Source organism: Anabrus simplex, chromosome 1, assembly GCF_040414725.1.
Source record: "Anabrus simplex isolate iqAnaSimp1 chromosome 1, ASM4041472v1, whole genome shotgun sequence".
NCBI classification, from domain to species: Eukaryota; Metazoa; Arthropoda; class Insecta; order Orthoptera; family Tettigoniidae; genus Anabrus; species Anabrus simplex.
The window spans coordinates 137,182,358-137,200,503 of NC_090265.1; the positions used below are offsets into that span (position 1 = coordinate 137,182,358).

General features: G+C 36.8%; 1 protein-coding gene across 1 annotated transcript in view; it reads left to right on the forward strand.

Annotated features, from left to right (window-relative positions):
- The window catches only part of LOC136884906 (serine-rich adhesin for platelets), a 272,783-nt gene that overhangs the window by 214,209 nt on the left and 40,428 nt on the right, over positions 1 to 18,146 (forward strand). The window contains exons 6-7 of the mRNA XM_067157214.2: positions 6,443 to 6,686; positions 12,338 to 15,405. Of these exons, the coding sequence (XP_067013315.2) occupies positions 6,443 to 6,686; positions 12,338 to 15,405 (3,312 nt within the window). The remainder of the gene's footprint in view (positions 1 to 6,442; positions 6,687 to 12,337; positions 15,406 to 18,146) is intronic.

Here is an 18,146-nt window from a genome sequence, read left to right on the forward strand (position 1 = left end):
CGATATGATCTTCTGTTATGGGCAAGTAAATGAAAGTGACCTAGGGCACGTAATCTATATGCTGACAAATATCCAACATGCCCCACACCATCTGTAAAGTTGTTTAGTAGGTACCCTGTTCCAGGCCTTTTGGAAATGGGATTCTGTGCACCAGAACAAGTGATTGTGGCAGACCTCAAACAATTTGCACAGCTGATATGGAGCAACGGGTATTAGAGCATGTGGAGGACAAGCCTGGAATGAGTGTCGAAGAATAGCCGCAACTGAAGGTATTGCTGAAAGTGTTGTCCGGACAGCCTCCATGAACAGGTGCTCTATCCATACCACGTGCAGTGCATCCAAGCTCTGCTGCCACTCGATCTGCCCACCATATTGCACTTCTGCCATTGGTTTCTCCAAACTTGTGCCTATTTCACAGCAAAGGTTTTGTTTACAGACAAGGTGGGTTTCACAAGAGATGGTATCGTAAATTTTCATAATACCCATGCAAATCAGCATGGAAGAGAGACAACACCAGCATAAATTTAGTATCAACTTATGGGCAGGCATTCACAGAGTCAGATTGGTAGGTCCCTACGTTCTTTACAACAGATTGTATGGTCCTACATATCGTACCTTCCTTGGGGACCAATTACCTGTGTTACTGGAGAATGTGCCACTACAGGAACGACAGCAAATGTGGTACATGCATGATGGGGCCAGCCCAATTTCATCATAGGGTTAGGGCGACACCTAACACGTGTACTTCATGAGCAATGGATTGGTCGGGGAGAGCCAATACCTTGGCCTGCCCATTCTCCTGACCTTAATCCTTTAGATTTTTTTTTCCCTTTGTAAAGACCACAGTGTATGCAGTCACCATAAATAATGTGGATACACTATGAGAATGAGTGTTCAATGCCTGTGATACAATCTGGCAAAATCCAGGGGTGTTACAAAGAATGTGTGATTCCATGCGACCTGGTGTGGAAGGCTGCATTGCAATGGATAACGGTCACATCGAGCACATGCCGTGAAGCGTAGATCAAAGACTTGGTGATCGCTGATGGTAGTGGACCATAACTTGAAGACATTGGGTTTGTGACCAATATTTATAGGACCTTTTTTCCTTTGTTTGTTGCATGCTGCCTCTTCTGTAAATATTGGAACCTTTTAAGAACGCTCCATATACCCTCCCTGACTAACAATGTTAGTAAGAGGGAACAAATGATCTATACAAATAAAATCATAATTTTGTCGGTGTAAAGTTTTGCTTCATACTTGATATTTATCTTGGATTAAGTATACAAAAGTCAGTTCATCAGTGGATATTAGATTGTATCACAGGCATTGAACACTCATTCTCATAGTGTATCCACATCATTTATGGTGACTGCATACACTGTGGTCTTTACAAAGGAAAAAAAAAATCTAAATCACTTGATTAGTTGTCATAACTCCCAAATGCTGAAATGTACACACAGAACAAAGGTAATGATTTTAAAATACCTTTAGCGTATGGAGAATTTGAAATTCAACTATGGTGTGGTCATGAAAAATAAATATTCAGTATGGAGAATATTGTTAACATACCATATATTGATCAACATTTGAAATGAAAGAATGAGAATAGGCCCAATATAGGCAGAACATGTCATGTATGTAAGAGGAATGTTTCGTGCCATGCCAGACGTTTTTCATTTTTCCGGGTTAAAACACTGTTTTAAAAGAAAGAATAATTAGCAGTTTTAAATTGTAATAAATGGCTATGCAATATACCTAGGTAAATGAATAAACTACAAAGAGTATTTCTTCTTTGCCTTTTCCCAATTATCTGGAGTAGGCACTAATGTTGATTAAGCCTAGTTTTATGACTAGATGCCCTTCCTGATACCATCCCTATGTAGAGGGAAGTATTCTCCATTACATATTTCTGTGATTGTTGATAGTGTGATGTGTTGTGTGAAAATTGTATCTATTATGACAGTCAGAAACACCCACCCTTCAAGTTAGAGGAATTAACTAAACATGGTTAAAATCTCTGGCCAAGCAGGGAATCATATCCAGGACTCTATGAACCGAAGGCCACTGTGCTGACCATTTAGCCAAGGAACCGTACAATTGTTCCACCTCTATGCAACATAAAAGAAATGATTATCACATAAATTTCCACCATACTAAAAGATTAAACCATTGTGCATATGTAAAATGTATGTTAATTTTGAGTATGTTGCTTAAGTCTGAAAGGTAATTTTTTCGGTTAACATTAAAACATTACTTAATTGCTGAGAACTGAAACTCTAGTAGAATGAAGGCCCTATTCATGAGAGTAGCTGTAAAAATCTGACTGTACTTTATTTTGCTGTACAGTAGAGTCTTGATTATCTGAGTCTAGACTAACCAAGATTCTCTATTATCTAAACCCAATCAAAAATTAAGTAATGATGATCATGTTTCTATCAGTGTGAAACAATTCAATTCTTTCATGGCTTGAGTCTAACCTTTCTCTTCTAACCGGTGTCAGACAGGACACGCAACATGATCACCTCATTCGCAGCTCGTGGTTGTCACTAACTGCTATCCAATTGCTGTTTTGTGGCTTGATTTGTCAATACTGTAATCACTATGTCAGCTGTTGGTTAAATGATTGGAAAACGAAAATGTGTGATGGTATCAATAGAAGATATGCTTAATGCTATTAAACAGATCGTGATAAAACCAATTAAAAGAACGGCTAGTGATTTAGGTGTTAAAGTGATTTTTGTTGACAAGAAGAGAAAGAGGACTGTTTATTTATATAGTATATTTAACAAAGTTGTAAGCTTTCAGTGTACTGTACAGTATTGCATGTTGTTTTAAAAATGTATACATACTATATTTTGAAATGTCTACAGTTCATATTAACGTGATATGTTCATACTATTTAGCCTGATGAGTAATGAATTTGTCCAGTTACTAATCAAAACACAGTTTTTCAGTTATCATCCGTTTTATCCAAGTTTTAGCGTATCCGGGGCAGTCTTGGTCTACATTAACTCGTATTATTGAGGCGGCTGTACTGTATTTAAGTTGAATCTATACCCTTGTGTATATTTCTTATTAGAGATTGTATGACATGAAGTTGTCTGATGTCTGTAAAGTTTTATGGACAATAAATTAAAATTGTAAAGAAACAATTATGTGTACTGATTCACTGATGATTGCTTGAAGAATATCAAAAGAAAATACTCAGTGTTTTGAAGTCATAGATGTGCCATAAAAACAAATGATCATGCTTATTTATGCAGTGCAAGTAATTGTGGAGAACTGACACCGAAATAGAATGAAGGCCCTAATTTTTCATAATCAAATAAAAAATTAAAATAACTGCATATGAAATGTCATTATACTGGATTATTATACAAAAAAATAATTACAAAAACACCAGGCTTTTATATTTAAGCTTTAGACCTACCTTATTGGAAAATGGCATAATAAATAATGAACACAGTAAATGGAAGTATTGACAGGGGCAGTGTGGAATGCACGGATTCCACAAGACACTGGAAGCATTGGGGAGCTATATTAATCCACGACCACTGCACAGCCTCCCATAATGTAAAGAGACTGATGGAAGCATGGTGCAAATCGTGTGTACCCCTCTTGACAGCATCCCAGATGTGCTCAGTAGAGTTGAGGTAAGGTGACCTTAGGGACAAGGCAAGCATCCTCTTAACCATTCAGTGTACATCGAACCAATTGACCACAGTAGCCACAATAATGGGTCAATGCGTTGTTTTGCTCTAGAAAGGGGTCTGCTACATAGTGCTAGATGTATCTGGAGTCCCATTGTATCCTTTCTGAACAGCTGAACCGTCCCCATATGAGGATACTACCACCAGCCTGGACTCCACCCTGCTGACAAGAAGAATCCATTGTCTCACATGGTTGGCAACACACTCGTACCCTGCCTTCAGCATGTTCCAATTGGTCTCTTCATTCATTTGGCCAAGCAACCTTTTTTCTGTGCTTCGAGAGTTCAGTGGAAGAGTTACTCTGCCCATGTCCATTTTTGTGTCTTGTTATGTGCTGTGTACCCTAGTGGGATAGTGGCTTCTGTACTCCACTGCAAAGAGTTGATTCTCAGTGGTATAGCTGCTTGCATTCCTTCCCTAGTTTGAAGCAGAATTAAATGTTGATTTGCTGTTCATAATTTTCAGAATAGTCACAACACATATTCTGAAGTTGATTCACAGAATCTGTGAAGCATAGTCACGCATCACACCACTCGCAAGAGAGAGTACAGCCTGGCAGTGCATGTGCCCTTCACTTTCTCCCAGTTAGTCTCAAAAGGGAAGCTGACAAGTTAACATCATTCTGAGGGTCCTATATATTGTTTTATGTATAAGACAGATCAGCAAAACACACACAAAAATCTCTGGTATGATGTAGCTGACATCTTTGAGTCTACCATTTTGTTTTTTGTTTTCAAGATTTTAATATGGAGCTTTTTATTTTCAAAATAAAACTTGTTTCATTTTCACATTTTGACACAATCTCTATTTCAAGACCAACATCATGTTATGTTCCCTCTCCCTCTCTATCCCTTTTGTGCTGACTGCTTACTCATTGGACCAGCCATGTATGAGGCTGCTTGCACAAAAGACTCGTTTTCTCACTGCCATTTAACAGATTCTACGAATGGTCTTTACATACTCGTAAACTAACCAGTAACTAGTTGTTTCAAAAATATGTGGCAAATGGCTAATTGCTTGGGAAGGATATCACTATGCAATGCCACTTACCGGAAACTGCTAAAACATTGCATTCAGCTGGTACATTTGAAGTTTGCTTATTTTTTTTTAACAGGTCTTGTTCATGTACTGATCAGAACTGTGTATAACTTAGACTATGTACAGCCAGATTCTCATGTAAATGTACACATGTGATATCTCTCCTTTCTGTTTTAGAATTGACAGAACTTGTATGAACAGATTTATTGAAGAAATGAACTGAAAATAGTGAATTCCCCTAGACCTTAAGTCTGAATACTCAGTTTCTTTAAGAGAACAGTGATTTTAAAAAAAAATCATCAGTCACTTCTTTTTGTGTAAGTGGAAACTGATAACCTGTACCTATAATTATTAGCTTCTCAAATTGTAGACAAAAGCTCCAGGATTTGAAATGAGTATCTCAGTATTTGGGTGGAGTGTCTAGAAAATCATGGGGCAAATTCAAACTCACTGCCAGATTTGGGATCTTTGACCTCTTAATAGCACATCTTTCTGATTCCAAATTTAATTGCTTGGCTGTGGAGGTAGGTAATATTTAATTAAAGTGATCAATAAGTGTGAGATTCATACTATCAACTTAAGGATGGTATTGCTATAAATGTATCACATGTCAGACGTAATGTGTGATCCTATGAACTGTTTGAACATCCTGCTCATTACAGCTAATTTCAGTTATGTTCTGAAGGAGGGTATTTAATAGAACTGACTTGAAAGAATGATTCAATAGCCATCTATTTAGGATGGTGCTATTCTGCATAGTATTTCAACCTTTCTTAAGGATGTTAGGGTTTTAATGTAGCCTGAAGAAAGACTTCAGTGTAGTTTAAAGATTTCATATGTTCCAATGTCTTGCCGTGAACATAGTTATCCTATTTACTAGCTGAAAGAGTGAACTGTTCATATACTGGCCACTCCACTGAAGTGCTCATTAGATGCATCTATAAAACAGTCCATTAAAATCCATTTTTATAGATAATGGAAGGATTCAGGTTTAAGCCCTGAGGATGCTTAACAATATCGACATGTTATTATTTAAAATTGTATGACAATATATGTACTAAACCACGGCACAAAATTTCCAGTCACCAGGTTACCCTGTTTTTGTATTAGAAATCTTGTTTCCATTACTGCTTTGATACTTTTCACGAGTTCAGATTTCAGTTTTGGGTAAAGTTGACAGTTGTTAAAAGGATTTAATGTTGTTTTGTTTCATGACTATAGCAATTAACTGACATCGAGAAAAAACAAAGTAATCTTCTGACTTTTAAAGAGCTAATATTAAAAATGAAGAAGTTAATGGTGACTGGATTGTATCCCACATGTAAACACATCTCCAAAATAAAGTGAGAGTGAAATGATTCACCTTCCTGTTGTTCTGTGAAAAGATAATATGAAGATGTCAAAACATATTTTCCTGTTGAAAGGATATTCTTTCTGTGTAGAAGAAACTAATATAAGAAAGGGGAATAATATTAACTTTGATTATATTTGTGAGTTATAAACTTAGTGATTACCAAAGTATTCAGAGTGACTAAAAATAATGCCTTTCGACTTCAAATTTTATGCTCTGTATTAATAAGTATCTACAGTAATTACTATTGTGAACTGTCTTGAGTATATTTTTATATTAATTATTTGTAACTTGTTTACTTTACTCATATGTTAACAAGATTAACTTTATGATTATTCAGGCAGAAGATTCAGCTGGTTCCACCGATACAATGTCCATTTGCAAGTCAGAGTTGCTGTTTTCGCCTGTGAAGGAGTGTCCACTACCCAATACAAACTTCAGTGTGGACTCCTTGGACTGTGATCTCCTTACAGAACATGACATCATGCTCACCTGCCAAGCAAATAAGGACAACTATACAATTGCCTTTGAAGGCAGTATCACACTCTACTCGGAAGACTCTGACTACCATGAAGCAGGTACGTGTATTCTCTTTTTATTATTCTGTTAGCAATATCTTCCTAATCTTAAAGCAATGTGCCCTTTAATGTGAAAGAAGAGTTTTTATGAAAGGATTAATATATCAACATATTTCACTTAGTTTACTGATACACAACATTGCATAAAAAGGTCATGATGTCTGTAACCAATTAGTGATACAATAGCAGCTGCTGGAATCAGAGTCCCCACAGCCCAATACCAACTTCAGTGTGAACTTCTCTGACTATGATTCTTCAGTGCTGATGTCCTGTACAGAGTGGTGATAAGAATTTGCAGTGAAAAGTAATGACTTTACTGCAATTTTTATGGTGAACAGATGCCGAGGATGACCGAACGTATTCAATTGAAAGTACTCTAGCAAACTAACTCATATATAGAAAGATAGGGTCATGTATAGGAAAAAACAAAGTAATAGGACATACACATTGAAAGAGGGTGCAATAGAAACCTCAATGAACATAACTCAACAGTTGCAAAAACCAAGGCATCTTTCCTTAACACTAGATGAAAGAAACACATGTATCTTGATTTTCTTTTCAAGGGTTACAACAGTGACGCATGGAAGATCAAATTGTTTCCAATACCTGTGCAGATGAGACGGAATACTTGGTTCAAGTCTGCGCTCTATATTCATGAACATCCGAATGACATTGTTGACTTTATGGATAACATGAGTGAAGAGAACAATGGTGTTGCATTTTTTAGTAATATAAGAAACAGTGAACTAGCTTTCACAAAAGCTCAAGCTCAGTTGATGTCAAACAAATGTAACAGTTTGTGGATTTAATTGCATTATTAGAAGTAAATTAGAGGTACCTGTCAGTTGCTAAATGGTTACAACCTTAGTTTCACTAGCAGCCTCTAACACAAAATAAAGAAGACAGAACAATGAAAAATAAGATCAAAGAGACATACTGTGTGTATTGTTAACATGATTCAATATACATACATGAAGTTTGTCCCAAGTTTTCAGAAAATTATAATACACATCATTATTTAAACAAAGTTCAAAGTACCGGTACTCAACATTATTATTCAACCTAGAGCAAGCCCTGTGGTGTAGAGGTAGCATGTCTGCCTCTTACCCAGTTAAGCTCCCGGCCAGGTCAGGGATTTTTACTTGGACCTGAGGGCTGTTTGAAGTCTGCTCAGCCTACGTGATTACAGTTGAGGAGTTATCCGACAGTGAAATGACGGCCCTGTTTAAAAAGCCAAGAATAATGGGGTCATGTCACCCTACAGTCCTCAGGCTTTCAGGTTGAGCAGTGGTTGCTTGGATGGCGAAAGGCCTATCGGGGCCAGTAGCACCAGAGTATTCAACCTAGAAACAACAGCTGGCACACAATCATATTTATGTAACTTCCTTGGTGTTTCGAAACTCAAATATATTGAGCATTATAGATATAGCTGAAATGTTCATACCTTTTTAACCTCATTTCCAATAAACAGAACCATTCCTCTTCATTGTTGTAATTGCTGTGAAGGATGAAAGTTTCCATTGTCAACAGGCAAATAACTCTTTCTTAACCTTTGAGGAAGTAAGCACCATTGAATTCTCTTGGAGTTCTATGTTAGTAGCACTTTGTTTGCAAACTTATTAATTCATTATTCAAATTGTTTACAAGTGTATAAAGCATCAATGGTGTTGTCATCACAAGGCAGCATTGTTGTGAACATCCATGATGCTTACTGTTGTAGACTGGTGTAGCACCGGTGATGTCAAGAGGCATATTGGTTCAACATCCTTTGTACTGGAGCCTGTGGGGACCACATGACTGTGTAGTTGTACTTCCTCTTAAAACAAAAATCACCACCACATGACTATGTACTTCTTGACATTGAGTTGGCTTACGTACTCCTTGGAGAGAAGGAATGGTGACTGAATGTTATGATGATGTCTTTGTTTGTTGTTAGGAAATAAATAATGATAGAAAGTAGCTTTTGAGTGTAAAATATTGAATAAAACAATTATTAGTGCTGTGGTAATGTACTGTAGTTCCCACATATTGGTGCCCGCCGGCATGATGGAAGGCACAAAACCGGGAGAAGGTAATAAAGTAAATGAATAAATTATAAGTGCTGTGGTAATCTAGTTCCCACAGACCCCTCAAATTAAACATCTGGGGAAGGAAAGGATGGAGTGAAAGTGGTTGAGAATTCTCAAAAGCTATGAGTGAAACCTGAGAAATGTTCCATATTCCCTTGTCAGTTAGGTAGATAAACCTTTAGAAAATGGATATGATAAATAATATTCTAATAGTATCAATTGTTAATTCCATGTCTACAATTTCTTCCATAGTTCATTAGTCAATTATACTGAACTGGTTGCTTCTATCCAGCAAGCATCAAATGGGTTTACTTAAGTCTTAGGACCTATGAATCAACTCTGGCTATTGAAAATGAGTAAATACTGGACAAATATATACTTTATTTGAAAGTTTAATATACAGTAGCCTCTTGCAAGTTTTTGCTCGGGGTGGTGATTTTTTGCAATAGCAATAATATATGATATGCTTATAAAAGCATGTACTTATGTATTTTACTTTTTCATGACCTTGTAAACTACTTTTCAGTACATTTTGAAAATGCAATAAAATGCAAAATGTACTCAAAATGCGAAGTTTATACTAAACTGTGATATCAATGTGAAACCTACAATTTAATTCTTTTTATGGAAACTTAAATCTGGGAATGTGTGCATCCCTGGACTTCCTGAAAATGCTGTTGGCTATTAAGCTTAGATACCCAGAGTTTGCCCAAGCAGCTTTTTAATGTATTTAGGGTCCTTCCAAGATTGTAGATGCTGAATGATATTTCAGTAAATACAATTTAATTGTAATTGATAGGAGAACACGAATAACAAAACAAAGTGTTCAGGTTCCATGATTTCCTTCAACAGTGTTTATGAACATGGCTTAAGGTCATTTTGTATATTTTCTTTTTATTATTCTGATTTTAAATTAGTATAATTTTTTTTTCTGTCATTCGTTATCTTATATCAGTTTAATATGGATTGGCAATTTTATTATACTATATGCATTTTTATTTTACTATTAGCTCCATGCAAATGTGATTTTAGTTTCATGTTAATACCCTATGTATCAGAATTCTATTTCTTCAAAATGCTACAAAACGTCAAATTTTTTATTTCAAAATGCTAAAATCCACCGTTCCCAATTATTGCATTTGGAAATGTGATGACTGTTCTTGCTCTGAGAGCAATGCTTTCCCTTCTTGTAATAATCAATGCTGTGTTGTTAATAGAGGCACAGAAAACTGCAGTTGCTTGATTTATTTTGTATTGTATTGTATTTTATTTCGTCCAACTGATCATACAGTGATATGGGACACGTCAGTAATCATATTTACAGTAACAAAGGATAAAACAGTAATATACATGCCATGATAAATAAAGAGAAATATACAATGTGGTAAAGAGGCACAGATTTAAAAAAAGAAGTGATACATAAGTTAATTTTCAAGAGCTAAGTATTCTTCAATAGAATAAAAACAATGGTTAGAAACAAATTTGAATAATTCTTTCTTAAATTTTGAACATGGTTTTATCTGCTTAATGTAGTCTGGTAATTTATTAAATAAATGTACCGTACTCCTGCATAACTCAAACTTGATTCATATAGCTTAGTTTTGTGTGGTTCTATGTGCAGACTGTGTCTATTTCTAGTATTATACCTATGTACATCAGAGTTTATGGTGTAGCTGTTTACACCATGCAAATGTGATTTTAGTTTCATGTTAATACCCTATGTATCAGAATTCTATTTCTTCAAAATGCTACAAAACGTCAAATTTTCCTTCACATATACAAGTGTATGGAAGATATAAAGGCTAGGCAATGGTAAAATAAAATAAAGTTTAAAGTATTTCTTGCAGCTTGTCCTCCTGCCGACACCGGCCATTCCTCTAATTATTTTCTTTTGTAACTTAAAGATGACTTTGCTATATCGTGAATTCCCCCAGTAAACGATTCCATAGGTTAGTATGGAACGGACATATACAAAATACATAATTTGGCAAGCCTTTAAATTAAAACTATTTTTCAAAGATATTATCATGAAATAAATTCTACTAAGCTTTCTCCCTATAAACTCTGTATGTTTTTCCCAGGTTAATGATTCATCCATCCACAAGCCAAGAAACTTTGATGATGATGAGTACTCAATTATGGTCTCTCCAAATGATATTGGACTAATTTCCATATTTAAATTAATCTTATGGTGAAATCTAATCACAGAAGTTTTCTGTTTACTTAAAATTAATTTATTATCTTCAAGCCAGCTCAGGATATTACTCACTATATTGCCTACCTTCAATTCTAACCCTTCAGAACTTTCATCAGCTACAAAAACAGTAATATCATCTGCAAACGAAGTTAATTGCACTCCTTGAATATCATCGACAATTTGGACAATATCATTAATAAATACTAAAAATAATAATGGTCCTAAAACTGACCCCTGTGGAACACCATGATCTATGTTTCTGGCACAAGAATACACATTCTTAATTACATTTTTGCTCAAATCAGTACCGGTATATGATATTTCAACAATCTGTCTTCTATCCCCTAAAAATGATTTGAACCAGTGTATTTACAGTGTATACGTTTCTTTATTCTTTAGAACTCTCGAGAACAATGGGCCTGATGTTCACAGAATGTACAGAACAGATCTGTAAGCCGTACTACATGCATTAATGATTTACAAATAGATCTGAATCAAAATACTAGCAAGAACAGTCATCACATTTCCAAATGCAATAATTGGGAAAGGTGGATTTTAGCATTTTGAAATCAGAAATTTGACGTTTTGTAGCATTTTGAAGAAATAGAATTCTGATACATAGGGTGTTAACATGAAACTAAAATCACATTTGCATAGAGCTAATAGTAAAATAAAAATGCATATAGTATAATAAAGTTGCCAGTGTCCCCTCTTTAAGCTTGTTCTTCTTTCCTTGGATGATTTATCATCTATAGATGTCATAGGGAAAGGCTTGGAGTATCCTTGAAGCTAAGACTTATCCTTATGCATTGACTTCTTCTAGTGCTCTGAGAGCTTGATTTGTGTATTACAGATATAATGATGATTGTTGCTTGATGGGGCCAAACATCAGTATTATCCACCCTGGTGTATTATGCTCAATAGAAGTTTAATGGTTTCCAGAGAAACATGCATTAATGATTTACAAATAGATCTGAATCAAAATACTAGCAGTGGTGATGGAATTTCAACTGTATCCTCTTGCCATTATTAGTGGTATATCACAACATTTCTTCTGTTAGTCCTCTTAAGTTAGTTCAGTTACTTTTCATATTTATTTGTAATATTGTTTAGAAAACCCATTTTAAGAGTTTAAAAAAAATCATGGTATATTGACAGATCAACTTTGATTGCAGTTTGATGGAGGTAAATTGTTAATATCACTCAAAATATTGACTTAAGGTGCTCAGGAAAAGAAGTAAAGGAGGGTTTGTTTTCATATTGTCGATAATTGTACTGTTTACATGCCATTACAAGATAAATTCTGTATTTAATAAGAACATTGAAAGTTTTTAAAGTTTTTTTTTTTTTTTGGCTCTATTGTTAATTTAGTTGTTTCCTTTTTTTTCCAGCTGAAAATGAGACTGCATCCTCAGAAAATAACAACTGGCCCCATAATCGACATCTAATGCGCCCTGGAATCCGCTGTGGAAAAAATCGGGCTCTTGATACATCTATGGCTCGTTCAGACTCTGTGTACACAACATGGAGCAAGTTGAAGAAACGCTCAAGTGAAGTTCAACTAACACGACATCCATCAGGAAACAACAACACCTGTCCAGATAGCTTGTCAAGCTTTGCTGTCCAGCAGGCATCTGCATTAAAGAGCCAGAGTTTACCTAATCTGTACCGTCAACGTCGACGGTGCTTCCTTGCTTCATTGACAAACAAGTTGAGTAGTGCCATGAGCTCATCAGCCGAATCAGAATCTCGTCTTCCTCATGCTGGTGGCTGTGTAAAGTTATATGATGTGCAGCACAACAGCAACAGTTTGCTCTCAGCTCATTCAGAGACTAACAGTTCTGTGGATGGAGGTACGAGTAGCTGTAGTGGCAGTGCTAGGAAACAGAGTCAGCAGCACAATTTCAGTTTGGTTAAATTGTTCATGAAACAGAAGAGCATGAGCAATGAGGGCATGTGCTATGCAATGGATCAGTCATCAGCTTCAGAGTGCTGGCCAACTTCCAATAACAGTCAGTCAGAAGGAGAGAGCGACTCATGTGGTCAGGATTGTTTGCGCCAGAGGCATTGTCAAATTCCTAACATTGTTCAGCACATAGAAGGCAACTATGAAAACAAAGCATGTTGTTCACTGAATGACTGTAATTGTGCAGAGACCACTGCTTGTGAGAATGATAACAATACCAAAGTGAAAGAAACGCTTAGTAGATACAGTATTGAATATACTTCTGATAATGGAAACAACCAAAAGACAAATACTGTAGTGACTGCATTAGATGAAGCTACCAATAACTGGATACGACCTGAAGAAGTAACTACTGATTACTCCACCTGCTGCTTTGAAGACAGTCTAGTAGAACCATGTCGGAAAGATGAACTGGCTATTAATCAAAGACAAGAACTTATTGTAGAAGAAGATGAGCCTAGCTCTGAGCATTCAGAATCTGTAGAGCAACTGTCAGAGAGTGTGTCAAAAATAGAGGAATCAACATTGGACTTAGTGGCAAGTAGTTGTATTAGTGACCATCATTTTCTACTTTCTAGTCAGACAAACGCATACAAGATACCAAAACCAAAGTGTAATGTTATTGATATTGCTAGTGTTCCAAAGACAGTCTCGAAGTTCAATGTCAATAACAACAACAGTATTGAAGATGTTCAGTCTCCCATTAAAAGGAGACAAGGTAGGGGACAGAGTCAAGGAACTCAAACAAAGAGATTGAGCAGTTTTGGAAATAGTCCTTCTCCTTCATCTGGTGGAGACAGTATCAGCAGCTGTAGTTCAAGTGCAGAAACAGACTCGACCAAGGTACAAAGACTTTCTCCCACTCGTGCAGTTACAACTACAACGTCTCGTCATGTAGCAACTCAAATACCTGTACATCTCATGAGTCGCAGTATTCAGACTTCAGGGTTTTCAGATGTTACAACTTTGAAGTCGGCTCCATTTCAACTTTTAGAAAATCCTAATGGAACATCTCTAGTCAAAGTAATTGAACCAACAGTCAAACCAAATTTAGGTGTAGGAAAGTTGTTAGGTGATAATATTAAGAAGCCTGTGTATGTGTTTTATCCTAATTACACATTACCTGACTTAGCTTTTCTGAGGGATAAGAGAAAAGAACTGGATGTTGCAGAAGTTTTGCTTATGCCTCAGAAGTTTACTCCAACAAATAATGCTCCAAATTCAGGAAGTGATGAAGCCATGAATTCCCACCAAAAGACTTCAAAAAGTAAAATTACTGTTGGTAAATCTCGAAGACCTTTTTCATGCACTGATGTGGAAGCTTTGAAGAAAAGAGGATTTAGCCATGTACGAGATTGGGATTCCTTGACTTTCTTACTCCCCAAGGAGTACCGTCAAATCCTAGCTGAGGTACCTGAGATTGTACCTCACTTGAAGGGGAAGGAAGCAGATACGGTGCGACCTCTCTTTTGTGTGTCTCCTCCATTACGCAAAACAAGACCATCCAGTTGTGATTGCACATCACTTCTCATGACTGCTGATGGTAAAACTAACCCCAACATATCATCGTCATCAAGTACTGCGACTCAGCCATCATCTGGCTACAGAGGTTCATCTACAATTCTGTCAGACTCATCTTCCAATCATGCTAATCCAGGCAGCAATTATAACCCTCTCTTTGTCTATCGATATGACAGTGTAAGCTCAGAATCTAGTATGATGTCAAATCAACAACAAGGCAAAATTTCAGCTGTACCACCTCTACCCAAGAGATCCATCTCTCTACCAAATGGAGGAGAAATAAAGAAATCCCCTCCTGTACCATTAAAACGAATGGATAGCATCAACACTGAAACACCTCCAAGACCTCCTCTTCCACGCAGTATCCTCCGCAAATCTTTAGATAATGGCAATGGACGATACAATTGTAAAGTGCACAAAAACAATGCAAATAGCAAAAGGTACAGTATGTTCGAGCTTGGTGGAGATAAGTCTTCTGAATTTCATTATGATAATGAAGAGAAAAGTTATCTTGCACAGCGCAAAAGAAGATCTTTGCAAGAGGTAGATTATTCCAACCTGGTTGGCTCACCAAAGAAGGCAGGTGAAGTAAGTAAGAAATCAAACGATAACAACATTGCCAGAAGACTTTCTCCTAGACTGCATCCTGAAAAAGATATTGATGAGTTGGAGGACGAAGACTATGATGATGAAGGGGTTGATGCGGGTACAGATAGTAGCTTTGAAGATTGCCATCATGGATATCAAGTACGACCACCTACACCTCCAATTCCAAAAACACCTGATTCTGATGGTCATTGTTGTCTGGGAAGTACAAAGACCTCACCAACAAGTAATACTCCTTGTAAAAATAATGAGGAGCAGGTTCTGAAACTGGAAGAATTTCTCCACTTAAGTGGTCTGTCAGTTCTTTGTTCAGGAGAGAATTTAGAAGACTGGGATGAAACAGAAATGCAAAAGTTGAAGTTAAAAGTAAGTAATGCTCATTTTTATTGTTTTAACTTTAGGTAAAAGGAGCCAAATGCTCATAGCAAGGTATAAAATATGTCCAAATTATTATACAATACCCAACAGCAGTAACACATATAATATATTTTGCCTTTTTTTTAATATATATATTAGCCCTTTTCTTTCTCTCTGCCTTATGAAATGTAGGTGGAGCTATTACAGTAGAACCTCGGTTATACGTTCCCGGAAGCTACGTTTTCCCATATTATTCGTTCAAATTACATGGTCCCGCGAGCATCCTAATCAAATCACATTGTAAAAAGCCTGCATTATCCGTTCCTCGAAGAAACAATTTCCCATATCAACCGTCCAGAAATTTCAGTCCCATCAATGCTAAATCCTTGATCACATGTTTTTTCAAGAAACTGTATCTCACGAAAGGACGGCTACGTCGTACTTACTGATCTTGGTGTTAACGTCCTATCATTGTGGTAATTTGAAGAAGTACTATACCAGAAAAGTGAACGGCGGTGAACTTGCATAATGGACCATCTTACTGTATTGTGGTATTGTTTAGAGAATCAAAATCATAAAGCAGAGAGTGTCCACAACAGTTGGAAGGAGACAGAGTGCATTTCGACAGCTCTACTTGAAGATGGAACGAGTTTCATCAAATGTTCATACTTGCAAAACGTCTGCATTATATCTAGGGTTAGATGTTTATTTTTTTTTACTTCTTTTGAGTGTATTGCCAAATAGGTTTTCGGCACTTCCCTCAGGGCACTGTATAGTCACTGAGCTTTCAGGCAGGAATCAAAACTGCTCCTTCTTAAGTAATACAAATTTAGTATTTTAATATTATCGTATACAGTTATGTTATCGAGACCAGAGCAGATGTTGCACCTTACATACATAAAGCCATGGGAGGTTTTGGGATTGCCTATTACTGTTTTGGTCCTAGGATAAGACTGGGAATTTCAGTTAAAATGTTATAAAAACCACAGTCATTTTATCTGTGCACGTTACATTTAAAAACTTTGTATCATTCTGCACTCGTGCGCTTTCCTGCTGAACTCAAGGTCACGAATAACTATAATTTTGGAAGTTTTGATGATTTTTTTCTTTCCAATTTGATCGTGATTAGTGACGGGAAGAATTGAATATAATGCATTTGAGAACTTGAGAATCGATACTTACATTCGAAACCATATTCTCATGTTCAACATAACCTTTCAAAGTCGATGTAGGCCTAATTTACTTGGTACAAGATTTCCATAAACTGACTATGAACAGTATACCGGTGACCAAATTACAATGGAAGATTTAAAAAAAAGGATTTCGTCGTCATGTTGGGCACTTTTGTATCCAATGTGCTTTATTTTATTAGCATTGGTCGATTGGCGTTTGATCATAGTTGCTGAACTGAAGGAAGTTTTCAGAGGAAACTTACGAAGTTTCCCCCGTAAAACTGAATATAAAGTTTCAAGATTTCTAAGTCACATACCGGTAATTAATGTTTGAAGCCGGCCCCGCGGTCGAACTTGCCTGCCTCTCACCCGGAGAGCCCGGATTCAATTCCCAGCCATGTCAGGCATTTTTACCTGGATATGAGGACTGGTTCCAGGTTCACTCATTCTACGATTACCTTTAATTGAGGCACTGTTTAATGGTGAGATGGCGACCCCGGTCTAGAGAGCCAGGAATCACAGCCGGGAGGATTCGTCGACTGACCATGTATCACCTCGTAATCTGCAGGCCTTCAGACTAAGCATAGCTCGCTTGGTAGGCGGAAGGTCCATTGAGGCTGTAGTTTGGTTTGGTTTAGGGGTGTTTGTAAGATTATAAGTATACATATTTCTTTTTTGTGATGTTTAGCCAAATTGTTGATGGTTCATTCATTCCTGGATTTTCCGTTTTCCCGTGTTGTACTTTTTTTTTTCATGGTCCCTCCAAAAACTGAGAATTGAGGTTCCACTGTACACAGAACATTCATTTTTAATATAACGAACATCCCTATTTAGTTTTTGTTGTTACGTTTCTATCTTTTTTTCTTTTCTCTAGTATTTATATTGTCAGTATGGAATATACGGTAAGAATTTGTGTTTCTTCTGTAATTATTATGTACCCATTTCTTTTCTTGTTTGAAAATGTGTCTTGCAATTTTCTTCTCCCAGTCTTCTGATTACCAGTATTGTTTCTAATAATAATGGTATTTGCTTTATGTCCCACTAACTACTTTTACCGTTTTCGGAGACGCCGAGGTGCCGTAATTTAGTCCCGCAAGAGTTCTTTTATATGCCAGCAAATCTACCGACACGAGGCTGACATATTTGAGCACCTTCAATTACCACCGGACTGAGCCAGGATTGAACCTCCCAAGTTGGGGTCAGAAGGCCAGTGCTTCAACTGTCTGAGTCACTCAGCCTGGCAGTATTGTTTCTCTTCCCATGCATTGTTGAGCAATCAGTATGTCCACTATACTCTTAAAGGTCCGGCTGCCTATTGCAGCTATATGTGTTCATACAGTTTTCCTCTCTTTCATCTTTTTGACTACCTCTGCTGCCACCTCCTCCTCTTTCTCCTAGTTGAAATTTCTCAGGTGATGATTGCCATTAATGCTTTCACGGCCCGTACTTATAGACATGATATTGTATAGGCTTTTGGGCTTGTGCCGTGTCAAGAAAATAAGGTGAAATTCTTAACGTTTTGCAGAAAACTGTGCTCTGCGTCCTCAGAAGAATTCTCGACTGTCCACAAGAAAGGCT